The sequence below is a fragment of the Lissotriton helveticus genome, chromosome 12, assembly GCF_964261635.1.
Source record: "Lissotriton helveticus chromosome 12, aLisHel1.1, whole genome shotgun sequence".
NCBI classification, from domain to species: Eukaryota; Metazoa; Chordata; class Amphibia; order Caudata; family Salamandridae; genus Lissotriton; species Lissotriton helveticus.
The window spans coordinates 269,540,622-269,568,519 of record NC_136073.1 but is presented as its reverse complement, the minus strand read 5'-3'; the positions used below and the strand labels follow the sequence as shown (position 1 = coordinate 269,568,519).

Below are 27,898 nucleotides of genomic sequence, written 5' to 3'. Positions count from 1 at the left end.
CAGGAGGCCCATAGGAATGAATGGGAAGTTATTCTCAATTTGCGATTCGCAATTTGAGAATCGCGAATTGAGAATAATTTCAAGGGTTCAGGGGTGTCCAAAGGACACCCTGTTGCACCCCTGAAATCAGAATGGGTGCACATGTGGCACATGTATGTGCCTCACATTGCACTTTGAAAAATGCAAAAAAGTGAATTTTTCATGGAATTTGCAAATTACCACCAACTTGAAGGTGGTAATTTGTGATTCCTTAAGGCCAATGATCATTTTTTTTATGCTTCATACATTGCATTTAAGGAATCGCAAATTTTGCGATTCCTTAACCCCTTCGGCGCTCATGACGAGCTGAGCTCGTCATGAGTTGTGCCGCTCGCACGCTGATGACGAGCTCAGCTCGTCATGTAACGCGGCTTTTTGAAAAAAGCCGCGTAGCGCAAAAATAGCCGCCGCACGCATGCGGTTAAATGCAATTGCAAAATAAGGAATCGCAAATTTAGCGATTCCTTATTGTGCATACAGATTTCTTTGATACATACCATGTTGCACTAATGCGTTCGCAAACGCCGACATTCTGCGGATTTTGACGTTTGCGAACGCATTAGTGCTTGATACATACGGCCCCAGATCATAAACCAAGCTCGACGTTCCTTCAACAGTCATGATTACTTTACACGTATTGTGGTTCTTAACTGTGAGAAAGTGCCCTCTTTCTGCATGGTGGCCCCACTTTTTGCTGAACTGCTGATGTGCTTTGACTGAGTGTGTCCTGGGCTCCTGCTAGTCAGGTACCCAGAATCTATGTCCTTTCTCTAAAACTGCATTGAAACCCAAACCCAATTGGCATCTCTGGCCACAGGTCAGCCCCTGGTAAATGGCACCCCAGGTACCCAGAGCACTGTGACCAGAGAAGGGCTCTAAGGGCTGCAACACTGATTGTGCCACCCTTAGAGGCCCTGTACCTTTACACTCTCGCACTGTCTTTGCAGTCTGTGTGTCTTGGTGCAGAACAAGTTGAAGAGTCGACATGGCACACATCCCTGTGTGCCATGCCTACAACTCACTACCCTGGCATAGATCAGTCACCCCTCTATCTGGTTGCCCTATACCAGTGGTGAGGGTACAGGTGCATTTCTTAGACATTGTAAATGGTGCTGGGAGTTTGTTATTACGTACTCCACAGCACCATAATGGCTGCACTGAAAACTGAGAAGTTTGGTATCAAACTTTTCAGCACATTAAACCCGCTCTGGTGCCAGTGTGGGATTTAATGAAAATGCACACAGAGGGCATCTTAGAGATGCCCCCTGAAAAATGACCTACCACTAGTGTCCAGGCTTTCAGCTGCCACCACCAGACATCCTTCTGGACCCTTGGGAAGAGAGCCTGGTGCTCTCGGAGGCCTGAAACAATGTACATCCTGGGACGAGGTGCCAAACCTCCTCCCCCAGGATGGGCAGGGTCCACGAAAGGGGAAGCTTCAAAGGCTTGCCACCTTTGAGTTTCCCCAGGCCACTTGTTGCTTCCATCAACTGGTCCCTATGGTTCGGACCCTCGCTTTGGGCAGGAGCAGCAGTGGTGGGAAAACCAAGTGAGGAAGGGAGGTGTGCCCACCTCTGCCAACTCCACCCCTCAGGTGGGGAGGTGAGGTGAAACCCAACTCTCAGTTCCCGCCATCTTGCAGAAGGGGGCCCCAGCCAACCAGGGTGAGGCTTATGCCCCCCTCCCACTGGAGGGTGGCATAATAGGGGGTGTACCCACCCCAGGGAAGGGACCCATTGGTCCCAACCTTTTACCTACCTGTAATGCCCCTGAATCTAATATTTAGGGGCACACCTGAACCTTGCTTCTTCAGACAAGAAACTTGAAGAAGCCGTGCCGAAGCTAACAAGAGGAGGACGCCCACTGACTTGGCCCAAGCCCCACGGGCCTGTCCCCACCTCGAACCTGTAGAAGCGAATCTCCGGTGTGTCCTGCAGCCAGCAGCCTCATGAACCCCGAGGACCTGCCCTGCCTTCAAAAGTAAAGCCTGTCTTCCATGAACACCGGATTTGTTCACCAACAGACTCCAGGTCCAGCAACGTCAGCAAGTCAGCACCACTCTGCAACCGACACCCATAGCCTGAGTTCGAGTGGCCCAACACCAAGAGGAGGCCTCCCCCGGCGATCCTGATCCGAGATCCGGTGACCCCTGACCTGCCTCAAGCCTTCAGTCGATGCCTGCTGCCTCAAATCTTAAGGTCTCCTAAACCTCGACCTGGAGCTGGTAAGAAGATCCAACCCTAAAAGCCACCCCCTGCACCCGACGCCCCACGGCCTTGGGTGACCCAACCGACGGTGCCTAACCAACCCCCCAGCATCCCAACTTACCTCTCCAAGTGGTGGTCGCACCCAGAAGACCTTTGCCCTCGAGCCTGCAGTGTGTTTGCAAACCGGAGACTCCCCATTGAAAGCTACAGGGCGCCTGACTCCAAAACAGCACTTTCCACCCGGCCGCCCCATTGCCACTGAGGGTGCACCTTTTGTGCTGGCTTGAACCCCCATTTGCCCTGAGCTTACGTCCAGGAGCTTTGCTCCCACAACCAAGTGGCCTGCTTGTCAGCAGCCACCAACCGGAGGCCTCCTATCCGCGTTTGGATAACATTGGGCCTCAGCACTCTGCACCCAGCCGCCCTAGTGCCGCTGAGAGTGTAACAAGAGTGCATCTTTGACCCTGGTGGACCCCTTAGTCTACCCCCAGAATACCAACTCCCACACCTGAATGCTTACTTACTTTCGAACCGTTAACCCTATTTTTCTCTATAGGATAACATTGACTGTTTTTTTGTGAAAAGTTTCTATGCGTGGAGTTGGAAAATCTAAGAAACCCTTTAAAACTGTGACTAAATAACAAAAGCCCTTTTACTTACCTGTTCACAGGAAATGTCCAAGTGCAGTATCCAGGTATACTGCACTGTGAAGGAAAAGTCATCTGTAAAGTGATCTACTTCAGTCTACTAACAAGCCAATAAAAAGTATATGTACAGTATATCAAAAGCTACTAGTAGCTTTTCTGTAATCAAATCAAAGTGCATATACAATTGAAATTCAAACTGTTTAAGAACTGCATTACTGCTGTAAAGTAAGTGCCAGGCTTGCTTGGTTTTAGAAAATAAAATAAATAAAAGAATATTTTGTATATAAAACCAATGATCTGAAGTTCAGTCTTTGAGTGTGTGATGTCATTTGCTGATTGAGTGTGTACAACAAATACTTAACACTACCCTCTGATACAGCCTTACTGCTCGTCCAGACTACCACAAATAGAGAGTTAGATGCTATCTACTTTTACCTCTGCCTACCTTTGGGTTTCCACTGGACTCTGTGCACGCTATACCTCACTTTGGTATAGTATATACAGAGCCAGCTCCCTACAATAACCTTTTCACTTTTGTTGAACCACCACATAATAATTTCTGGATCCCAGGGACCCCCACTGATTCATTGAATTTTGGGGACCCCCACTCAGCCATTACTAGAAGTTGGGGACCCAAGCTTGAACATTAACATTAATTTGAACTACAAAAAAATGGAGAAACCAGCATTCATCAAAAATTACCCAAATTATGAAACATTTTATTAAATTAACAAACCGATAAAAAAATCAGCATTTTATTTTTAGTCGGAAGGATGAAGTTTTTATGCAGTATTGGGGTATCTTTCATAGATTCACATGCCTGAATCATTCCCCGTCGCCGAGGCGGGAGTCCCACAGTAAATACAAAAGTAGTGCCAAAGGTAAATAATAGTAGTAGGCCCAAAGAAAAAGGCCTGAGGCCTAAATCTTAGTAGCCTATCTAACTCATTATGGTAAAAGAACCAAAAGTTAGCTGCAACCAAACAGCTATCAGCACCCTCTAGAACACTCTCTGCAGAGCCAGTTCTCCTCAGATTTTCACCGCACATCATGTGGAAGGGAGTCTCCCTGAGTGCCAACTCTGTTTTCTTCATTTCTATCCATGATGTCTGACAAGAAAGCTTTATTCAAGCCCTGCAGAACCTGCGAGAAGAAGAGAGTCCATCTTGATGATCAACATAAGGACTGCATCTACTACATCTACCCTAACCATGAGGCAAAAGATTGCAAAATTTGCCGTACCATCCCTACTAAGACTCTTATGGATAGGGAGGCAAGAGTGCTGTTGTGGCTCAAATCCTCTTCGGCTGAGGAGAATGACAGAGCCTCAACTTCTAGCAAGAGAGCTAGATCCCAGGACAGCTCTTCGAGAAAACACCTTTCACTCTACTTCTGACCCTTCACAGAGGACTCCTTTCATCTCCTCTGGGTCAGTGTTGTCTCCTCCGTCCTGTGCTCTCAAGGACTCTAAGAAGGCGTCTACAAAAACAGAGTAAAAGCCTTTCAAAATCTCTGGTTTTGCCTCTTTCGTCGACGATTTCTGTCACTTCTGCTCCATCGTCAACGGGGACTGTCTCGACGACGTCTATAACCTCTCCTATACCTTCGACGAGGATTACTATCCTTTCTAAGAAGACTGTTGTTGAAGAATCGTCTATGAAGACCTCATCGACTAAGTCAGCGTCGAAGTCCACGTCGACAGTACCATCGACGAAGCCTCCACCGTCGACGAGGGTAATATCGTCGACGAAGACTCAGTTGTCAACTGCCCCGTCGACGACACCATCAACAACCGTTTCGTCCACGACTGCCCCGTCGACGAAGATCTCGTCCGCGAGAAACCCGTCGACAAAGAGCTTGTCGACGAAGAGCCCGTCGACGAAGAGCCCATCGACGACAATCCCGTCTACGACATTGACGAAAAGCCCGTAGACGAAAAATCCATCGACGGAGAGCCTGTCGACAACAACTCCATCGACTGTGAACTTACCTGTTCAGTCTACGGCACCAGCTTTGATTGTCGCTTCAACTCCATCAATGCCTGTCTCATCTAGGAGTTTTCAGCTCAAAACATTTCAGAGACAAGAGTATAGCAATATTTCACCGCTTACTCCTTCACATCTCCTTTGAAACATATGGGCAGGAAGATGATGATGATTACGAGGACGAAGAGGATGAAGAACCATTTGGGATAGCTCATCATCCTTCTGAGCTCCACATCAAATGTCAAGATGATGAGGAGGAAGATTACCATGAGCAATATTATCAGGAGGACATTGTCGTTCCACACCATAGAGTTTATCATAGACAGTCTCACCAGAGTGAGATGAGCCATCTGCCTCCTACTCAGACTACCGACAGCGTTTTCCCCCACAGCAGGTTATTCCACAAATTCCACCTCTACCTATGGTGGTTTCCAATCCTTTGCCTCAACCTGACGCTCCTGCTTCAACGCCTCTGCTTCCAGAAGAACAACAGCTTCCAGACCCTCATCAAGGGCAAGACACTACATCCTCTGAGGAGGAAGTTGAAGAGGGCGAGCTACCAGAAAAGTCAAGGCCCACTCTACAAGAACTGTGGCAGCGTCTACAGCTTTGTTTGCTGGAGTGACTCTAGAAAATTTCAGTCGTGCTGCGACATGGAAGAATGTCCACACGTTTACGAAGCATTACTGTCTTCAATCTGCACATCAGGATGATGCAGCGGTTGTACAGGCTGTCCTACGCCATCTTTTTCTTTGAGGTCAGCTTCAGGTACCAATTTGTCTTTCAAATACTATTTTATGAATGTCATACCTCCTGTTACAGTCATTTTATGCGTTTTCAGAGATGTTTCTGTTTGCTGGTTACTTGGTCATTTTGATTGTTTTTATGGTAGGCGCCTTGATGCCTTTGGGCTTAGTAGCGCGTTATAAGATTTATTTCATTCATTTCTAATATATTTATTTACGTCGTTTTTAATGAGATAGACATATAGTGATATATAGTTAAATATATGCCTATTTCATTTCATAATGTATCTGGCGTAATTTTAAATTCTCAAAACTTGTTTCTTTTAAACATTCTTTGAAAACAAATTTTATTAGTCAATTCACATATATCATGCAGGGCTCTGCACACCAGAGTCATCTGCCAAAGCAATATCGATACATTCATAACAGTAACTGACTGCAGTTTCTCCCCCCCTGAACTCCTAGCCCATCACCCCCTCCCATGAGCAACAATACAAGACAGAGGGCCATTAACTAAAACCACCCCCATCTCCAACTCCCCCCTCCTCCCACTCCCACCCCCAAAGATCACACAAGTCCATACTACTACATCTACTGTATTAAAAGGAAATTGTTCAACATTTCCCAGACCAGGCCCACCGCCCCCGGCTCCTTCCCCCTCTGCACCCCATACAGAAACCTCAGCTCAAACCGGCTGCAAATACTCCTCTATCGCTGGAGGTTCCAGCCAGAGACTTCGATACTCCGCCCATCGGTTCCATATTTTATAATGTTTACGTGGACACCTTCCATGCTTTGGCAATGTCACGTTTCGCCAGAGTAAGGCCGAGCCGCAGAAGGTGTCGTTTATAAATATTGCCCCCCACCCCCTCCATTACATGCAGCAGTGCTAGTTGTGGTGTACGGGTAAGCTCCCAGCCCAAGACTTCAGAGAGGCAAGCAAACACCACCCTCCAGAAACGATCTAGTGACGTGCACAGCCAAACCGTATGGATAAACGTAGCCTCCTCCCGGCCACCGCGAAGGCATTCCGGGGAGGCAATCATCCCCGCCCGCCACAATCGCGACCTGGTAAAATAGATCCTGTGGAGATATTTGAATTGGACTAGGCGAAGCTGTATTGCTATAGCCACCCCCTGCTGGACTGCCAGGGCCTCCATTCAGTCCTCCTCAACCAGCGCGCCTACATCTGCCTCCCAACCCCCTCCGAGTTTCTGGAGTATATGGGAGCAATGTCTGACCAGGGTCTGATAAATGTGCGAAATCTTTTTATCTTGTAGGTCCCACATAAAGATTTTAGCTTCAGTGGGACTAAACTCAGGAATGGACTCCAGACCCTGCAAGCTAGGGGATAGCGCGTGCCGCAGCTGTAAGTATCGGTAGAATTGTGTTCTGGCATGTGATACTCCTCTTGGAGTTCCTGAAAGGATTTAACTGTAGTCTTTTAAACATTCTTAACAGTTATGGATGCAGTTTGGGAGTTTGCAAACACTTGTCTCCCACCATCCGCAACCGACTGTATACTGGTATACTGCTAGCTATTCTGATTCAGGTATGTTAATCTATGAAATATACCCCAATACTGGATAAGAAAACAAGTTACTTACCTGTAACTACAGTTATCCAGTATTGGTATATTTCATAGATTCACATGCACCCGCCCTCCTCCCCGGAGAGTCAGTTCTCTATTATTTGGGACACTTGCTTCGCACTTGTGCTAAGGCAAATCTGAGGAGAACTGGCTTTGCAGAGAGTGTTCTAGTGGGTGCTGATGGGTTGCAGCTAACTTTTGTTCTTTTACCATAATGAGGTAGATAGGCTGCTAAGATTTAGGCCTCAAGCCTTTTTCTTTGGGCCTACTACTATTATTTACCATTGGCACTACTTTTGTATTTACCGTGGGACTCCCGCCTGGGCGACGGGGAATGATTCAGGCATGTGAATCTATGAAAGATACCAATACTGGATTACTGTAGTTACAGGTAAGTAAGTTGTTTTTTTCTAATTCAATTGAGGCCACTCATCATCCATACTATAATCTGGTTTATGCACTTGCACTGCCCCCACAAACCAATCTGAGCATGATAACTTGATTTTTAGCCTCCAATTTCATTCACATTTCTTAAAACTTTTTTAAATTTTCAATTTTCTTTCTTTATAGACCCTTTATAAATCTGCATTTCATTTCCTAAGCAGTTGCAGACTCCCTGAGTAGGCTTCGCTGACTCCCAGGGGTCCCCGGACCACAGGTTAAGAACCACTGGTCTTACCTCTTCAGGGACATGCCTTCTTTGTGTCTCCAGTTCATAAGCAAGCACATAGGTAGCCTAGCATCTTCCTTTTGAAACCATAATAATGGTGTTGCCCTTTCCCTTGCTCTTTAATGCTTTTCTGTTGAATTGTGATTTTATTATTTTACTTAATCTTGACTGTATGCTGTTTTATTTACAGGTTGTAGCCCGACGCTCTGACCTAAAACTGATTGTAACTTCAGCCACCATGGATGCTGACAAGTTTTCTTCTTTCTTTGGAAATGTTCCCATCTTTCACATCCCTGGACGCACTTTTCCTGTAGATATTCTCTTCAGCAAGGTATGGGTATCTAACAGTCCGTAATATACATTGCACTTTAACGATGTAACATGTTTGTAACTCATAAGATCTTCTATTGCCTTTTGAGTTCCTGTGGTCTCCCAGCACCAAGTTATTTGTCTCTTTTTGATTCTCCAATGACTTACTTTAAGCCTGCTGTGAAGCCTTGTGATTTTGAATCTCTCAATATTTGTGATCTCCTTTGAACACAAATGTTTTTGTTAATTTATTCTATTCATCTGCAAATATTAGGTTATGTTGAGGACCCTCTGAGTTGTTTTGTGGGCCCCATGTAAAGAACCACTGAACTAGACCCTCCTTAGGACCAACATACAGAAGACACACACAGAAAATATTCAATTCAATTCAATAAAGCTTTATTCGATAAAAAAAGATCATAAAAGCAAACTACAATTAATATGTCTAGGAGAAGATTACAATGATCGTAATTTATAAAATAATTCATCCTTAATAACCATTTTGACATGTTAAAATTGAAATAGTTAAAAAGTATAAAACACAGCTATGTAAAAATACAATTGCACAATTAGAGCGCCTAGGCTATATCTGCCCGGAGCTGGCACTGTAGACCTTGTTGGATGTTTTTTTGCAGTGCAAACCAGGCACGTCCCAAGAATTTTGCCACTCCGCAGACAAGAAATGGGGTAGTATCTGTTCTTAGCATGTGGAGGGCCACTAAATATCTTGGGGTGCCAAGACTCCTGAATAATGGTTTGAGCCACATGGCCCTCGCCTCCTTATATCCTGGACATGCAAAGAGGAAGTGAGCTATACTTTCTTCGGATGGGCGCAGCATGGGCAAGAGGGTGTTGTTTGCTTTAAAAATTATCATTTGGTAGTAAACGAGTGTAGTGGAAGCGCCCCTAGCCTAAACTGTATGTATAGTGTTCTGTCCCTTGGGACTTGGATAGATTCCACCAAGTATGGTTCAAGAAGACTATGTTGTTTATGTAATAGGAACTCTTCAGTTAATCTGCCTACATGGGGATTTCTTAGTGCCAAGACTCCCACCCACTGCCAATACAATGATTTAAGTTCAGCCTTGGTAGGGGGGTTCGGACTTGCCCAAGCGTCAGATAACCCCAAGTCAAAGAGTATTTTTTTTTATTTGTCAGCCATTTGACTTTGTGCGCTGAATCTAATAGCATTACCTATGTGAGTGCCGCTGCATACCTGGACAGTTCTGGGGTCCGCCGTATGCGTGCCCAGAAGAACAAAGGCCGAAGCCTAGCAATCTCACCAAAAGGGCGCATGCCCAGATCATGAAAAAGTGGTCTCAAGGGGGTGCTAATAGGCAGGGACACTAATTCTGAGGTAGAGATTTCATCCATACATTCAAAACCCCAGAGCTCTGCTCCATATAGGGGAGAGCTGACTGCTTTGCCTTGATAGGCCGCCAAGGCCGGACCTACCGGCTTGCTCATCGATAAACTATGAGCTTTCCTGATGGCTCCTGCCACGCGCCTGTGGGTTAGTGACATTTTATCCAGATGATGTCTCCATACCATCTTGTCAGCGAGTCTGATGCCCAAATAGTCAAATGTGTTGACTCTCTCTAATAACGTTCCCTCAAGTCTAAGATTAACTCTGAACTGCTTACAGGGGTTAAAAGCCATACGTTTGGTTTTGGTGGTATTTATCTTAAGACCCCGATCTGTACAAAAAAGATGGAATTTATCAAGCCGCTTCTGTAGGCCAGCTGGTGTATTAGAGATAAGTAGCGTATCATCGGCGAACAGGAGGGTCGCGATCTTGTCAGCCCTTAGGGTGGGAGCGTCGGCAGGCTCTTTCTTCAGAAAGTCAACCACCCCATTCATATACAATGAGAACTGGGTGGGTGCCATGACGCATCCCTGCCGTACCCCCCTGTTAACCGAGATTCTGTCTGTCGTCTATCCAGTCGAGAATCCTGTGTAAGAGGACTCTGCCAACCACCTTCTGAATAACGTCGATCAGGCTTATAGGCCTGTAGTTGGCAGGGTCCTCTCTGTCGCCCTTTTTGTAGATGGGAACTACTTCTGCTCCTTTCCACAATTCTGGGACTTCTGCACCCAAGACAATTGCATTAATTAAAAGCAGTATAAAATGTGCCCAACTGCTTGATTCGGAGAGCAAAAGGTCTCCCGGAATGCCATCCTGCCCTGCGGCTTTGCCGGGAACAATAAGACTAATGGCATCTACTATTCCTCTATGAGTAAACAAATTATTAGAACACTCTAGGTATGTATAGATAACCTGCGCATGAGACTGATCTTTTGGCCCTAAGTCATGTCCTGTGTATAAATAGGAGAAGTGGGCATGCCAGTCCAAACCAGTGATGTGATTGGGAATCAGCGCTTCATCCTTGGATTTGCCTGCTTTTAACAAGGACCAAAAGAGTATGGAGTCACTAGGCTTACAGGCATCTTTAAGGGCTTGCCAGTAGGTTTCTTCCCAATGTCGTCTGGCAACTTTTATAGCGACCTTATACTCCTTCCTTGCTACCCTTATCTCAGGCAGAATTTTCCCTTTCAATGCAGATGACAGGGCTTTCCTTTTTGTTTTACAAGCCTTCGTGTACCAAGAGCTTAGCCCTTTGCTCTTCCGGTTATTGTGATTATGGCGTTGCCTGATATAGAAGTGGGAATCAATCTGCCTGATGGTTTCTTCATAGATCATAGTTGGTCTCCCAACATCTATCACATCAGTAGCAACACCCCCAAATGCCCTTGTCTGATTAGTTAATATCTCCGCAATAGAGCATATTTTTAAGTCCTGCCCAACTATCTTTCGCCATTTCAAAAATCTACCACAATTCGAGGGGATCACATCCTTGATGTAGGATTTTGGGCCGGCAGGAATGTTGTGTGCTTTGTGGGACCAACGATTTTCTAGATGGAAAGATAGGGAGTTATGGTCACTGTCCATGGTTGAGCCAACCATCATATCAAAAGTTGTGGACCATAAACGGACGTCAAGCAAAATGTAGTCAAATCGAGATGTGGCACCTGTTCTATTACATTTCTAGCTCCTATAAGGTCAGATGGAATTCTACCATTTAGGGCCCTCAGCCCAAACTCAAGGCAGATCGCATTGATCGGTATCACCCCCTGGGTCCATTTCTTGATGGGTGTTAAGCCAAGGGATGGGATTCCCCAGTTCAAATCCTCGTCTGATGTCCCCAATAGATCATCCGAGCCCAATGGCTCGAATGTACAGTTGAAATCTCCTGCAACCACTATTTTAGAGTGTGCATGGCAGGTACTTAGGTATTCTTCAAGAAGTAAAAGGGTTGGGGAGGTCCTACCCCCAGCTGTGCCTCTTATGTGGACATTAAACAGTTCAATAGTGCTACCTCTTTCTGGCCCCTTTATGGTGAGTCACAAAATATCTTGTGATATGACTGCATTCTGCTTGACTGACCACCCTAAATTAATATTGACCCACACAATTAGGCCACCAGATGTACGCCCTTTTCCTGAGTGGACAGCTGGGATAAAGAAGGTAGTGTAGCCAGATTTATAAAGGGGAGATAGACTAGAAGTTTCCTGGAAGATACATACTTCATGGTCTTCGATGGTTTTATTCCACGAGGGAAGGACCATTTTATTTTTTAGCCCTGCAACGTTCCACGAGATGATCCTTAAGGGGGTAAGGTCGGGTGTATACTGCAAGGCTTTCCTAACATTATTTGTGCTAGTCATGTAGGTCAAGGAAGCTGTGGGCGGGTATGGGAAATCAAGCCTTCACATCCATTCTCCCTACATTAGTTACTGGAGCCATATTTGGGCTACATACCTGCCCCTCTTGCTGTATATATTCTGTTAGTGCATTCTGCCGTGTATGTAGACAATTAGAAACAGGCCCAGCACATCTGCCCAAGGTTACATTGGCAGAAGTTGCCTTACTTTGTCTTGAAGTAATACTATTACAGTGCAATGTGTCGTACTGTGCGGTTGGGGGACTAACAGCATACATGCTATTTGGAAATGAAGTATAATGGTGGCTTTACCTTAGCTTCTGGGAAGACACATCCATGAGTCAATCAATCTGATCTAATGTTGACACAAGAACCTCTTCTTTGGGCTTTTGTAATGATTTTGGGTTCTGATCTAATGTGAGTGGATGACGCCTGATCTTAATTGTTGATGAATCAGGAGAAGATGTACTGAACTCTAATGCAACCAGATTTTCAGTTAAGTCTGCATTAGATAAAGTCAGTATTTGCTCCTTTGCACAAAACCTCGTTTTTATCGTGTAAATGGTGTAATTTGATTTGTGGCACTCACCCACTCGCTTCTGCTGGGGGCTAGAGACACAACGATCTACAAGCACACAGAGGGCCGAATTAGGGCTCTTTGCACGCACTGACAGCCTTCCTGGGGGGCGACGATTTGGGCCGCCATCTTGGGGGAAAGGCAGGGTTCGCGCTCTAGCGCTCGGGCGAATTACAGCCCGGGCTCCATAAAATGAAAGCCACTTCTCGACCGCGCAGCGGGCGCGCCGATGGCGCGCCGGAGGCAAGCCCGTCTGGGCCCGTCCGGACCGGACCTAGGGCCAGCCACTATGCCCGCCGATCATACACGGCATATAACATACTCCAGGGAAGAACTCTTGCTATTACAAGACAAGAAAGGCCTGTGGTGCCCCCATATGGACTGCTCCGACGAGCAATTTTCTCGATGCAAAAACTGTCCGGACCCGAATCTCGTCAGGATTACTGATAAGGAGGCCTGTAGAGATATAGCGATGGCACTATTAAATTGCAGATCCTTACCTAAACATGCAGTTGAGTTTACTAATTGAAGAAAACAACCTGGATCTGCTCTTCCTTACTGAGACGTGGCTACACCCATACTCAAATTTTGATATCAACACTGCTCTTCCAGCTGGTTACTACATTCAGTGCCAGCATAGGGATCAAGGGAAGGGAGGAGGCCTTGCCATAATCTATAAAGACATCTATACCTGCAGAATTGAAGATGGTGGCATCCTACATACCGAAAGTGCCAGTTTTCATATCCAAATCTCCTCCACTAATTCCATGGCAGGTGTCCTTATTTATCGCCCGCCAGGTCACATAAAACAGTTTGTAGGATCCCTGCTGGAAACTATACTAGGGACGGCAGTCCAGTCACCCAATTTTTTGGTTTTGGGAGACTTGAACCTGCATTTCGACGATCCCAGTGACAAGGCGGCCTCTGACCTCAGCACGGACCTTAAAGCACTCGAAATAACACTCTTAAATTCAGAAACCACGCATATCAGGGGACATTTACTAGACCCCATTTTTTCCAACAATAACCAGTTTATGGTCAAATCCCCACTGCCACTGCCATGGTCCGACCATTTTATGGTCCCTTTCTTTTGGAAAATCTCCACTGAAGAGAGAAGCGCTCCCCGCCCTTGCATACTGCAGAGAGCATGGTCAAATCTATCAGTGGAAGAATGGACTCACGTCCTAGAACAAATGGCCCCTCTGGCAGATTTAGATCCATTAGTAGCAGATTTAAACTTTCAGAACTGGCTTAATGATTCCTTGAATATAGTACTGCCCCAAAAAAAATCACAAAAAAAAGTAGCACTTTTAAATCGCCGTGGTATAACACCGAACTGAGAGACCTTAGAAAAAGTTGTAAAAAGCTGGAACGCACCTGGAGGAAGGATTGGGCAGCAAACAGCAAAGCCTCCTATCGGGCGGCCCTAAGACTTTACAAAGTAACACGGCAGAAAACTCAGGCGTCCTTCTTTGAGGAAAAAATCAACCTGTCCGCCAACTCTTCCAAAGAGACCTTCAAAATTGTAAAGCAACTACTTAAAACATCCACTCCAACTATCAACCAGGAATGCACCGAAGCCAGGTGTGACCTGCTGGCAGAGTACTTTGATACTAAGGTACAACGAATACTTGATAGCCTACCACAGATAGTCCCTATTGCAGGCGATGAAGCCCCCCTGGTCCCGATTTATTGCGCCCCGGTAGGATGCCCTCAGATGCATCTCTAGGGATGATTTCTGTAACACGCTCTCCGCTGTGAAGAGTGGCTCTCCATCCGATCCAGCTCCCATGTACATCCTCAAACAAGCAGCAGACATCATTGCCCCCCTTGCAACGGAACTATTGAACGCCTCTTTTACCAAAGGGGTGATCCCACCTAGCTGGAAGCAAGCCAGAATCAAGACGCTCCTAAAAAAGCCGGGCCTTGATACAGCTGACTTAGCCAACTTTCGCCCGATCTCTCTGCTACCCGGGCTGGGAAAAATCGCCGAAAAAATTGTCAACCAGCAGCTCTCGGGGTTCTTAGAATGTAACGGCCTCTTGAGTGGCTCGCAAATGGGCTTTCGCCCAGGACAGGGCCCTGACACAGCCCTCATTGTTGTGGCTGAGGAGGCGAGATGCATCTTAGACTCAGGGGGATCTGCAGTTCTGATCCTCCTGGATCTAAGCGCCGCATTCGATACGGTGGACCACAAAATACTAGTCCACCGTCTTGCTAGACTAGGGATTGCAGGAACGGCCCTGGAGTGGATGGAATCCTTTTTAGACAATCGAGCTTTCAGGATTTGGGAAAATGGCGTTATGTCCAAATCTACTCCCCTCCAGTGTGGAGTTCCCCAGGGCTCATCACTGAGCCCTACCCTATTTAATGTTTACATGGCCCCACTGGAGGAGGTAGTAGCCCCGTTCGGGATCAAATGCGTCACCTATGCAGAGGACACCCAACTGGTCGTCTCGTTGACGCAACAGTTGGGATACTCAGATAATCTCTCGGCCTGTCTCTCTGGAATTTTTTCCTGGATGACTAATTCTAAGCTCAAATTGAACGGAGCAAAAACCGAGATTCTTATTCTGGGCCACCAATTTACCTCCCTGCCTAAAACATTCTGGCCACCCTGTATGGGCGAGGTGCCCTCACCAAAAGATAAAATCAAAAGCCTAGGGGTATGGTTTGAGCCCGAACTTACCTTCAGGTCACATGCCCAGAAAGTGGCGGGCGTATGCTTCGGCCTGCTGCGAACAGTGCGGAAAGTTCCCCCCCTGTTACCCTTTCAGTCCAGGAAATTACTGATCCAGGGATTGATTTTGTCCAGATTGGACTACAGCAATGCGCTACTCCTGGCAGCACCAGAAGCCACCATTAACACCTTACAACGGGTGCAAAATGCTGCTGCCAGGATGCTCATGGGCGCTCCTAGAAGAGCATCCGCCAAACCACTGCTGAAAGCCCTCCATTGGCTTCCAGTACGTGAGCGAATATCCTTTAAATCATCCTGTATGGTCCACAAAGCACTCCAAGGCAAAGGCCCCCAGGCTCTACGGAGCCTGATTTGTCCTTATAGACCCCCGCGTGTCCTCCGATCGGATCTTGAAAATTTTGCTATAGTTCCCAGAGTTAGAAAAGCCTGTACGGGAGGTCGCCGCTTTTCTGTAAATGCGGCAAAAAACTGGAACACCCTCCCGAGGCACATTCGCACTGAACCTTCCCTTCTCAAATTTCGAAAGCTTCTTAAATTTTTTCTGTTTCCCAAAATTCCTTAATGATAAATACATTTTCTGTACCGTTTGAGTTTTCTGTTATTGGTTAGGCAGCGCTGGGACGCTTACGGGCAGCCATGCGCTTTATAAATCCAATTTCATTTCATTTCAGTTCGATATTATCGAAGGCTCTAGACACAGATGGACACCTTCTAGCTCTGATTATATCTTCCCTTATTATAGAGCGACAGCCTCTCACATACCGAAGCCAGTGTATTGGTTTGACTGTGGATTCGTTGCTCTTGTAATGCCCTACATTAAGCTTTGGGACATTTACCATGAATACAGTGTTGGGTGACACGGTAGGTGAAACCGGGAGAATCCGTGAGGATGAAATATTTACAACAGGGCGAACCAGGGATTGGGTGTCATATACTTTTTTTTTTTTTTTAAACCTTTATTTGTACAGAAAGGATATACAAGGCTGGGCCTACAACCGATCTGGCCCGCCACATCACGGTAAAGCAGTCAAAAATTTCCAAAAAAGTAGTCACAGAATCAGAGTAAAATTGTACATTCAATATAATCGCTAAAAGAGTGGGGGTAGTATGAGGATCTATACGGCCAGCAATCAGGAGTAATATAGGTTAATTTTATAATATAACAATAGGGCGTATGGCAGGCTCAGCGAGAACAAAACAATATCCGGATACCCCGCACAAATCATGAACAGCCAAAGGATACAGGGCAGCAATGTAGAAATGGCAGTACTATACACTTCGGTAGAAGGACAGACGTAGGAAACACAAATCAATATGCAATCAATAATAACTTGGCGTACCCACCACCCAATAGCACTTGGATACAGAACAGGGGGGCCGGAATAAAAATATCATTAAAACTAGCCCGCCATACTAACCTGGGGAGAAAAAGAAAAGGGGAGGGGAGGAAGAGGGAAAAGGAAGAAAAGAAGGAAAGAAAACACAGATTAAAAGAAGAGGAAGGCCGCGTCGGAACAAGCCCCCCATAGCAAGGAACACACAGAGGAACAGGGGAAGTGCGACGATGAGGGCATGGAAGTCGCATCGGAAGCAGCAGAACGTTAAGAAAAGGAACAGTGACGTCACATATCCCACCCAATCATACCACGGGAGGCATAGGATAGACGCGGCACCCCCATAAAGATATACAAAAGGGCCATAGAACTAAAGAAAATAAAACAACAAAAAAGACCCAACCCACCCATCCCACCCAGCACCCCTGCAGAAGGCTACGGCCTACCCTCCAAACAGCGTGCCTGTCGCCCTAAACCAGAACCCGAAATATAGTGAAGATAAGAGAGAAAAGAAGCAAAAGACAAAAAAAGATACGGAAACAAAATAGTAAATAGGAGGGAGGAGCATGAGATCAGAAATAAATACGGTCGGCTACAGCCCTCCACCCAACCACACACTACAGTACATGTGTACCAGAACGATATAGACTCGAGCACAATAAAGCTTTCAGAGAGGTTCCTCATAGCACTATGAATATGGGCAACTCCGCCATGAATTCGTATACCAATAATCTTTCGGGGGCCATGCATCTCACCCCAATCCCTTCTTCACTGCATTTACCACCCACCAAATAACAGCCTGAAGCGTGCAATACGATGCGAAGCAAGCACACAAATGAAAAAGAATACGATACAGATGCTGGTCAGAAAGGTCAATGAAAAAGCAAGTGAATAAAAATTCAAATAAGCAATCCAAATATATCAGCAACAGCAACAGGGGCAATAAAAAACTGGAGTACAGTCTCGTCGTTCGAAAAGGCGGGAGTATACTGGCAAAATGGAAACAAGACCTCATCAAGGTAAAAACAAGCAGCAGTCCGCCATCTTTCTCAGGCACCCGGGGATGACCGGGCCCTCGCACAGTGTCTAAGTCTCCAGTTTCCGAACATCGAACAGGAGGTTCTGAAGCCGCCGATGTACAAATCCGTTGGTGGATAGCAGCACCATAGTTCGGAGCCATCGAGGGGGGTGAGGCAATGGTATCACCGAGGCAAGAGGGGACCTTGAAGGAGCGTTCACCCAAGATGGCGGTGGATCGGGACAAGTCCTCAGGAGCACCGGGGGCCAAGGTCGCGTGTAAAGATCTCAAGGCAGCAAGAACGTCGCCGATCGTAGGCTCACGGCCACATGGCCATATTTCCGCGCAATCTAGCAACCGGAGATCGCCATCAGGAGGAAATCCACAGCTCCAAACTGCGGCAGCCATTTTGTAAATTCAACCCCTTCTTCACTCTCCGCCACCCCCGGAGCAGTCCACAGATGTAGGCCTTTACAGATGTCTGGGCGGGTCCCGGCAATGACCACCGCGGTGCAGAAAAGTGAGCCCCACCAAGCGGAGGGTCGCCTATGTTCGAGCCGGCGCTCCTCAAAAGTAGAGGTCGAGCGCGAGGGTCCAGGGTCGGTGGACGGAGCGGCGGCGGGGAAACCCCTTTACACGGTTAGTCCATGGAGCACCGCGCCCCGCACCAGCCTCATGGCCGTCAAGGCAGGCCCGGTTCAGGATCACCGGGGATTTCTCACAGTGGCTCTCTCTCGTGGTGCAGTCTCTCGACCGGGGCCAACAGTCACCACAACGCCAGGCCGGATCCAATAGGCGAAGCCCCGGTCTCAGCTTCACAAAAGCCCCGGTTTCCGCGAGAGGGCACAACTCCGGATCCACCGCAAGTCGGAGCCTCCAGGTCAGACGGTGAGTGGGAGCGAAGTATTACGTTTCTCTTTCTTCGAAAATGTATCGTCTCTGGGCAGGATATGTAGCAGGATATGTGAGTCAGGCCAGAGGGCTGACGGAGCCGAGCTACAAGGCGACCATTTCGCTCGCGAGCTTGGCTCCTCCCCCCGGGTGTCATATACTTGATCTGTTTTTTTTAGGTTTGACAGAATCATCTTTGTCAGATCGCTGGTTCAAAGAGCAGACTGCGCAACAAGTATTGTGAGCTGTACTGTTGTGAGCGTGCATATGCAATCTTTTTATAATGGGAACGCCTGCTGCACCTGTCGGTGGCCCCTTTTTTAAAGTAGAGACGCACTCGGGGGGAAGGGGGGTTAGAGGGGGATTAGAAGAGGGCGCCTTAATGATGGTAGTAAGCTCTAGGATTATATTCCTCAGGGATTCCAGCTCAGCTTTTAATGCCACTACCATTTCAAGCATAGTATTTTCACGGAGGTTGCATGAGCATGGCCTAGTTGGCAGGGTGAGAGTGGTTGTGGCAATTTTCATGTCAGAGTGAATCGGACGATCTGCATATATCTTAAATCTATTTAAACAAGTGATAGGGGATGCTAATTGATTTGCAAGTAGGTCGTGAGGGAGATACCATGTCGCAGCGGGGGAAAGGGTAATAGGTGGTTGGTTATGGACCTGAACCTCAAGTAGTCCCCCACTCGCCTTCTGAGCTGATTTCTTAAACAGTGAAGGTATAGTGGATTTAGAAGAAATGGTAGCTGGGGTGACTGAGATAGAAGGGGGAACTACAGGGTCCTCACCCAAAATATCCTCACATTCCCTAACAATATTATCTATCCGATCCATTACGCAAATGTTTGCCACTCTTTTGGAGGCTTTCCTAGCCTTCTTAACTTTTCCCACGCCGACACTGGGGCCTCCTCCCCCCTGGCCCCTTCCATACTTTACCTCTTCCCCATTCAAATAAGCAATTAAACAGTTAGAACTAAACAAAGAAAAAAAATAAAGAAAAAATAAGTAGAATATAACAATAACTAGTACGCTACTAGCACAGTCAATGTTGCCCGCTAGGTTTATAGTTCCATCAGTTGGACGTTGGTGGAGAGTGCTTAAACTGCTACAAGGAGGGGAGAGTCTTTATCGCCAAAAGTCAAAAAAGTACCTTGGTGTAGTTTTGTAGATGAAATGGGGTGGGCGTTGCGTGGAGGCGGGCGCGCTTATATGTGCTCAGACCGGCGTTGTTGTGGTGTCACCGGCCCTCAGAGCCCCAAGGGATGCTGGGGGCTGTAGTCCTCAGGGCAAAGCTCCTTGCGCTATCAGCCGTTCCCCTCACGGCGCAGAAACAGGCAGCTGGGAGCCGTTCACCTCACAAAGCGAAATGTGGCCCCTGGTTCAAAAAGCGCGCCCGCTTTGCGTGGAGGTGGGCGCGCTTATATGTGCTTAGACCGGCGCTGTTGTGGTGTTACCAGGCGTCAGAGCACCAAGGGATGCTGGGGGCTGTAGTCCTCAGGGCAAAGCTCCTTGCGCTATCAGCCGTTCCCCTCACAGCGCAGAAACAGGCAGCTGGGAGCCGTTCACCTCACGGCACAAAGCGAAATGTGGGCCCTGGTTCAAAAAGCGCGTCCCAGAAAATATTTCATACTAGCACTAGATGTTAGTTAGGAAACTCAGCAGGATGTTCAGGTGGAAGAGGAGGCAATAAGGCAAAATATCGACATAGGCTGTCTGCAGGAAAAGATGACATTACAGTTTATTGGTCTATGAAGAAGAGACCAGCGGAAACTTATAATGTACAATTAAAAGATCTAAAGGAAGACCCATGTCTCCTCATTGAGACATTAACTCCTGTGCAAAAAGGAAGTCCGTTCTTGCCGAATGTATTTACTGCATTACTGCAGGGTAATAAGGTGTTTATAAAGATTAAGGTAAAATCTCTAACAGGATTCAGAAAATATGGATGTTTTTACAGGATCAGTGTATATCATATCGCATGTGAGCTCTGATTTTTTTTTTTTAATCCATAGTTTTTTTGTTTTTTGGTAATTAAATTCCAAACATTAGATACAGGGATAATTACCCTGCACAACGCTCTTACCTACAGTGGTTACAGATTCATAATGAGCATTCAACAGATCTCTTCAACTCTTGCACCCACAAAAAGGAAACCCTCCAGATCTGAATCGAAACAAATAACACTATGTATAGCTCCATTAGTTTACTATGGGGCATTTCATTAACCTGCAACCGAACTCACTTCACTTGCCCAGAACATTTAGCAAAATTATCTTGACCCTCTCCATCTTGGATGACTCGCCATATTTCAGCATCCAAGGGACATCACTTTTTGTATCACTTTTCAGGATCATGCCTTTAGAACCCAATAATCCAGGCATCAAGGACTCAAAAGAAGGTGTATCCTTATTTGCCATTTGAGGGTGGGGAACCCAGGGCCTCAATTGGACATAGCGGCGCCTTTTGGTTTCATCTAGATGCAAGTCCAGTTTACATTGCATATAGGATTTTCCAGGAACCGCCCCCCCAACACTGAAATATCAGCAATTATCCTACACTTTCCCTCCCTCCACTTATTCAAGTCACCCTTCTTCATCTCCAGGGTAAAGAACCCATTGAAATGGATTGTAATATATGGAGAGGGAAAATCGTGAGCCACATCCCCATTGCCAATTAGAGCCAGATCTAGAGAGTTGTAGCCACAGGGGTGCTCAGTTCTATATCAGGACCGGAGGTGAGGATTATGCATACTCTCTTTGCTTTAGTTTCACAGCAGCCATTTTCAAGAAACATCTCAAAACTACTATTCCCTTGAACCCTTTGGAATAGGAAAAAAGTGACTACAACTGTGTGGACCAATCCACAAACAAGTCTAAAGCACAGCCTATCAGGAGTCTGCATGCTGCCACATAGCCTATCAACAGAGTACCATAGTCCTCTTTCTTCACTGCTCACAGTAGAAATAAGTGCCTTTCTCCTTACCTCTTGCGCATTGTTCTTTCATGGGTGAGTATTGTACATATTCAGGGCCTTTGTAGAATAGTACTTTCATTTGGTGTTTATAGTGCATAACCAGTGCCTTGTTAGATTTTGTTTTCTCTGACTTTTTCTTTCAGGCATGATGTGCCCTGGGACCACTCTGCACTCCCTTCGCGGCCTTTTTCTGGTGCGGTCCTCCGGCTGCTAAGTAGTGCCTGTCAGACATCTTCCTACCCGTGATGCGTAATCGCTATCTCTGCTATGGGTGTACATCGCTCGCTGCATTTGGGAGCCGGTGAAGCCTGGGGAGTTAAGCCCCATTATAATATGGGGCCTTTAGCCTGTGAAGGACCTTTTCTGCAAGCGCCTTGTACGCCCCAGCGCTCGGGTCTGCATTTTATAGCGCTCATGCATTTTTCCCACTATTTTTCTATTGTTATCCCATTGCCCGTACAAATAATATGGAGGTGTAGTATTGATACAAAGGGGAATTCCCTAGAATACCTGCCCTATGCTCTATGAGGCGGTGGATACCTCAATATATAGAACGGTAGCGGAGGCCATGGGCCCCTGATGGAGCAGAGGCTCTTGCAGCAGCTAGCGCGGGAATGCACCAGGTTGGCTAGTCTGGCTACCTCTCTTGTGGGCACACAAGCCCCTGTTCATCCTTCACAGGGCGATGTAGTTCCATCCAAGCCCAAAATCAGGCAATGGTAGACCACAACGCCCTTGAGCGTCTTAAACACGAATTCCTTAATCGGGACCCACCCCCATCCACTTCCTGGGAATCCCATCAGCTCACCTCTGATACCCCCCTCTCCAAGTCCCCAGATCAAGACGACCCCCAAGGGGATACCAATGACGACCAGGGGTCTTCACTGCCTTGGCTCCCTCCTGCCTGCCTCAAATCCCCCTGCCACCATCCCGGGGTTGGACCTATTGGACCCAGATGACATCATCTTCCCCAGGTCAGCAGAGTTGTCCCCCTCTGACAAGGTTGTCTCATATGTGGTAGTTCGCTTCCAAAAGCCTTTGGAAAAGGAGGGTCGGAGCTGCCTGCGTGCAGTGTCCCCACTCATCACTTGGGGGAAATGTTTCCTTGACTCCAGAGCTCAACCCCACCGTGGCCACTTTCCTGGCCATGTTTATCAAAGACCCTAAGAAGGGGATTGATAGGTCCTGGCGCTCATGCTGGGACAAACTCCTGCATACCCTTGGCCCCTTGACTAAAAAAATGTACGTGGTCGAGGATGCAAATCCTCAAGCTCTATTATCTCTCCCAAGGTTCTTTTGAGGTGGGAGCAGCACGCCATTATATTCCTTGGGAATACTAATTGCCCTTTGTCGGCAGAGTTTAGATGTTCTTTCCTTACCAAAGTTGACCCAAAGTTGCGGAATTTGGTTGTCTTTGAGACCGGCGCAGTTGCTCAAGGAGGCCTCTCCGGGGAGCCCTTCATAAAAGAACTGGGAAAAATTGTCAACACTTTTAGTCCAATCTTCTATCAAGAGGGGCTTCCACCCCGGGTTTTCTAGGGGGCCGGGTAAAGTAGGGCGGGCTCGTCCAGCCTCGGTGCTCCACAATATGGTCGAGGGCAAGGCTCCAAATACGGCGATTACCAGGATAACACCCGTTACGCCACCTTCTACCCAACCCAAAGTCAGCGTTTCAGAGGCAAAGGCAGAGGAGCCAACTCTACACCCAAATCCGGTGAGTGTCATTCCTTCTTTTTATCTGAAAATTGGGGGTCAGTTGGCTGGGTTTGTGCTTGTTTGGCGCTCTATTACCTCAGAAGCTTGGGTCCTGCAGACAATTGTCCGATGGTGGTCAACGACCTGTCATAAACCTTCACGATTTCAACGAGTTGCTAATATATGGTAATTTCAAAATGGAGGGCATCCATCTTCTCCAAGCCCTCTTGTGAACGCCCCATTGGATGATTCGGCTGGACATAAAACTACCCCTACATATCCATTCTGATTTTTCCTCCTCAAAGGAGGTTTCTGCAGTTCTTGTGGCACGACCAGACGTACGTGTTTCCTACTCTACCTTTTGGACTTTGTTTGGCCCCCTGGTGCTTCATGAAAGTTCTCAAAATGGCTTTGGAATACCTTTGGGCTCAAGGGATCCGGCTTATCGACTATCTGGATGACATGCTCCTCCTAGATCAGTGTCCACGACCGCTGTCACTCCAGCTGCAGTTGACTGTCAACCTGTTACAAGATCTGGGGTTCGTCCTCAATGACAAGAAGTCGCTGTTGATCCCTTCACAATCCAACACGTTTCTAGGTTTCATGATAGATTCAACTGGGGCCACGTTAAGTCTTACTCTTCCCAAGGTCTCCAAAATATGACATGAGTTGCGTAAGACCTAGGCAAGGCCTCCTGTTTTTCTCAGACAGATTGGCCATATAGTGGGTTTACTCGCCTCTTCTGTCCAGGTGATCTTCCCAGACCCTCTTCATTATCGCGCCCTCCAACGCCTGAAAGCAGCTCACTTGCAAAAGAGTCTCACGTATTCACAATGTGTAGCCCTTACGGAAGCAGTGAAGAACAAAATAAGCTGGTGGGTTGCGCAGATGGAGGCTTGGAGTGGGAGGGCAATCTTCTGCTCCACCCTGGATCTTGTGATCGAATCCGACACCAGCAGATCTGGATGGGGTACCAGATGTGGAGATCCCTCAAAGGGAAGTGTGTGGGGCCCGTCAGGAGCAGTAACTGCATATCAATTGTCTGGAGCCCCTAGCTGGCTCCTTTGCAGTTTGTTGCTGGACCAGCAACAGGATTCAGTTGTGCGCTCTCCTCAAGATGGACAATAAATCAGCAGTTCGGTATATATCGACCACTGGGGATGCACTCATTCCAAGGCTCTGTCCGATCTAGCAAATAGTTTTTGGCAATACTGCCTTCAACTCCAGATTTTGGTTATGACCGAGTACTTACCGGGGCAAGAGAATGAGGTGATGGATTGGCATTCTCGCAACTTTCTGGATTCCAGTCCTTTGCTTCAAGCCTGGGGCCTGTTCTCGATTGACCTGTTTACCTCTCGGCTAGATTATCAGTTGGCTCTATTTTTCAGCTGGAGGCCGTATCCGATGGCAGTAGACACAGAGGAATTCCTACAGGACTGGAGGCAGGAGATGGGCTAGGCATTTCCCCCCCCTTCACTATGATCACCTGAGCGTCCGCTCAGATCAGGCGGCAGTAAGAGGAGGTAGTCATTCTCATGCCGACCTGGAGGTCTCAAGTATGGTCTCTGGTTCTTCTGGAACTTTCTTGGGATTTTCCTATTCGACTTCACCTATTTCCGTCTCACCTTCTAAATCTGGATCAGATACAGCATTTGTTGGTTCAGGAGGCTACCTCTCATTGATGGTCTTGCAAATTTCAGGGGCGGACGGTCAATCCCGGGCCTTACACGAGAGGCTGAGGATCTCCTCTCAAGGTTGTGGGCCGGGAGCACGATCAAGTGTTACAGGTCAGCTTGGAAGCGATGGTCTAGTTGGTGTGCGCAACAGGGTTGATATCCCGTGGGGGCTGATGTAGTTGAGGTTCTGGCTTTCTTGACAGGTAAGGGCTTGGCATACTGATATATTAATACCTTTGGATCAGCCATCTCTGTAGGCTGTGTCTCGGTAGACGCTTCCCCAGTTGGCAAACACCCTTTTATTTGCTTACTTCTTAGGGGAATCAGGTTGTTTTTTTACCTCTTTACTCTGCCGTCTGGGATGTTAATAGGGTTCTCGATTTGTTTCCATCTGGCAACCGAATACATTCTTGTCCAGGGAGGAACTCTCAGCGAAACTAGATCCTCTGTTTCGTCTCATGCTGACTTTATCCAGTGTGAAGGCCTTGGTCATTACGGGCAAAACCTTTTCCCACTCTGGGGTTTTCTTCACAATCAGCAGACACACTAAATGCCACACCAGAGTGATGTCTTACCCGGCTTTTCTTCATGCTCAAAATTGTGTGTGGTGCAGTGCCTCAAGTCGTACGAAGAGATAACTGAAGAGTTCCGTCCACTGGGTGAACGCCAACTTCTAATAGCGCTCCTCAAGCCCCACAGGGCGATCTCTTCTCTTACTTTAGCCCACTGTCTGAGGTGGGTCATGCAGGAGGCAGGCATCTATTTAAAGATGTTTGAGGTTCATTTTACCCGTGGAGCCATGGCCTCTAAAGATTTCAGCCTGGGTGCAAGATTGGAGGCTATCATGAATGCAGCAAACTGGCCATTAGGTTCCACATTTAAACTGTGTTATTTTAAGCCTGTGCTGGATATGGCTAAGCTGGTGGTAGATAAACTTTGAACTTTCATAATCCTTGCCTCTGGTCCTGACATAGAATGAAAAAGTTCCTAGCTTTCTTAATGGAAAGTTACAGTTCAATTAAAGACTTGGACGAGAGGATTATCCCATCCTGGGGTCGTCCGTCTGACTCCCTCCCCATGACTAGTAAGTACCTAGGTGTTTTTCTCATTAATAAAAAATAAAAGATAAGAAAGGTAATGCTTACTGATTGTACCTTGTTCTTCTCTGTTCTCTTGCTGAATGAGTCTGGCAATGCTATTACCTCAGTTGGTGACCTTTGGGTAATTACTTCTGTTCTTTTATTGCAGGATCTGATTCTGCCAGGCAGGATGCTTGATTCCAGGGGTCGGCTTGGCTCACATGATGAAAGAGGACTATGGGACTCTGTTAATGGGCTGTGTGGCAACATGTGGACTCCTGATTGGCTATACTTTGGACTTTTTTGTTGAATGGTCCACACTGTTGTGGTCACTTTTGTTTTTATTCCCATGGATTCATGGGAATAGTCGTTTTGAGATGTTTCTTTAAAACGGCTGCTGTGAAAATAAAACGAAGAGACTATGCATAATCCTCTACTCCAAGTCCTTAATAGAATTGAACCTTTCTGTTACGAAAGATAGGACATTTTTCATTATGCATTAAAAGGTTTTAGTGTCTTATGTACCTAGATCAGATCCTGCAGAAGCCTATCAACCAAAGTGGGGTTTCTCAGTACTCAGATCTTGTCTGCCTCAGGTCTGTACCAGTGTACTGTGGCCCCAGAGTTGTATCACCACATCATACAAATAGAAATTTGGAAGGGGTGTCCCGCCATTAGTTTTGTTGTAGCAGTTACCGTGAGGCACAGGGCCAAGGTTACTCCAGATGAACTTTGAGACTAATTCTTTGTATTGTTTAACAATTCTATTGCGGACTTAAATCAGGAGAGCCTAGACCAGATACAGGCCTCTTGGTAGCACATTCAAGTTTACTATATTAATACCTCGCAACAAGAGACTAATAGCTGATACAACCTATGCTTAGTGTAGGTCTTCACCTACTTAAAGGGATACCTATCATTGAGAACCTGTTTTGCAGCAGGAGTGAGGAACAGATTGTGGACCTCCAATTTGTCCATGTTAATGTTATGTCGTGCTACTGCTTGAATGACATATATTTCTAATTAATTCCAGGAGGGAATTTACAGGGTCGCCCAAAAAGGACATATTCCGTATATAGGGCTATCTTGTTTTCGCATGGGATTCCCCTAATAGCCAGAAAGCGGTAGATGGGACAAGCAAGAGGGTCATGCTCATAGCAAATAACAGTGATGACTATGGGCACATCTGTCAATTACCCCTGTGGAAATGAAATTATTTAGAGAGATGACAATTCAATGTAATTGTCGCACTAAGGAGGCGGTGGTTTGCCATCGCCATAGCCTTGTCCTTAAGACCGCATACCAACTGCCTCAAAAAGGCACACAGAAACTTCCACTTGGTCAAAGGCCTTTCTGCATACAAGGAAACCAGCAAGGCCAGTGTATATTTCTTATGCATCTTCTCAATGAAATGTCATGCGCCTAATTATTGACATGTTCCCAGTGAAAGCACACTGGCCCCTGTGAACCATGTCGGGTAGAATTTCCTTGAGTCCAGAGCAGGAACACAGCTGAGAGTGGGTTGGGGGTGTGCAGTGGAGGTTGCAGTCTTAAACCCCCCTAATAAATGTATTTCCTGGTTAAAAGTTGCTTTAAGTCTGGTATGGTGAGGTCACCAGGGATTTTTACATAAACACAGACAAAAACGCACACACACTCTCCGTCTCTGCTTTCAAAGTCTCGAAAATGTTTGGTTATTTTACTAAATATTGTGCTCACACCCCCCCAATCTTCTGACTAAGTTTACCCCCCGGTCTAGAGGTCAAGATTTTGGTGAACATAACAGCCAGCTTAAAGGAGGGGAATACATTTAAATGAAGAAGAGGCATGCATCATGCCCTTCTTGGAGACGACTCACATTATAGACTCCCTCATCGTAGTAGTTACCTGCCAGCTTTGGTGAAGTGATTTAAAAAGATTTGTCAATTTGGGTGCTACCTGGGAAACATACACTTCAAATAAATTGTCAGCAAACACACTGGGCTTTACTATTTTTCTGAAGGACTGATTTATATTCCGGCCCTCCTCTTCT

The 27,898-nt window shown here is 46.7% G+C and overlaps 1 protein-coding gene across 1 annotated transcript in view; it reads left to right on the top strand.

Annotated features, from left to right (window-relative positions):
* The window catches only part of DHX38 (DEAH-box helicase 38), a 1,077,951-nt gene that overhangs the window by 652,966 nt on the left and 397,087 nt on the right, over positions 1–27,898 (top strand). The window contains exon 15 of the mRNA XM_078670369.1: positions 8,076–8,216. Coding sequence (XP_078526495.1) covers positions 8,076–8,216 — 141 coding nt within the window. The remainder of the gene's footprint in view (positions 1–8,075; positions 8,217–27,898) is intronic.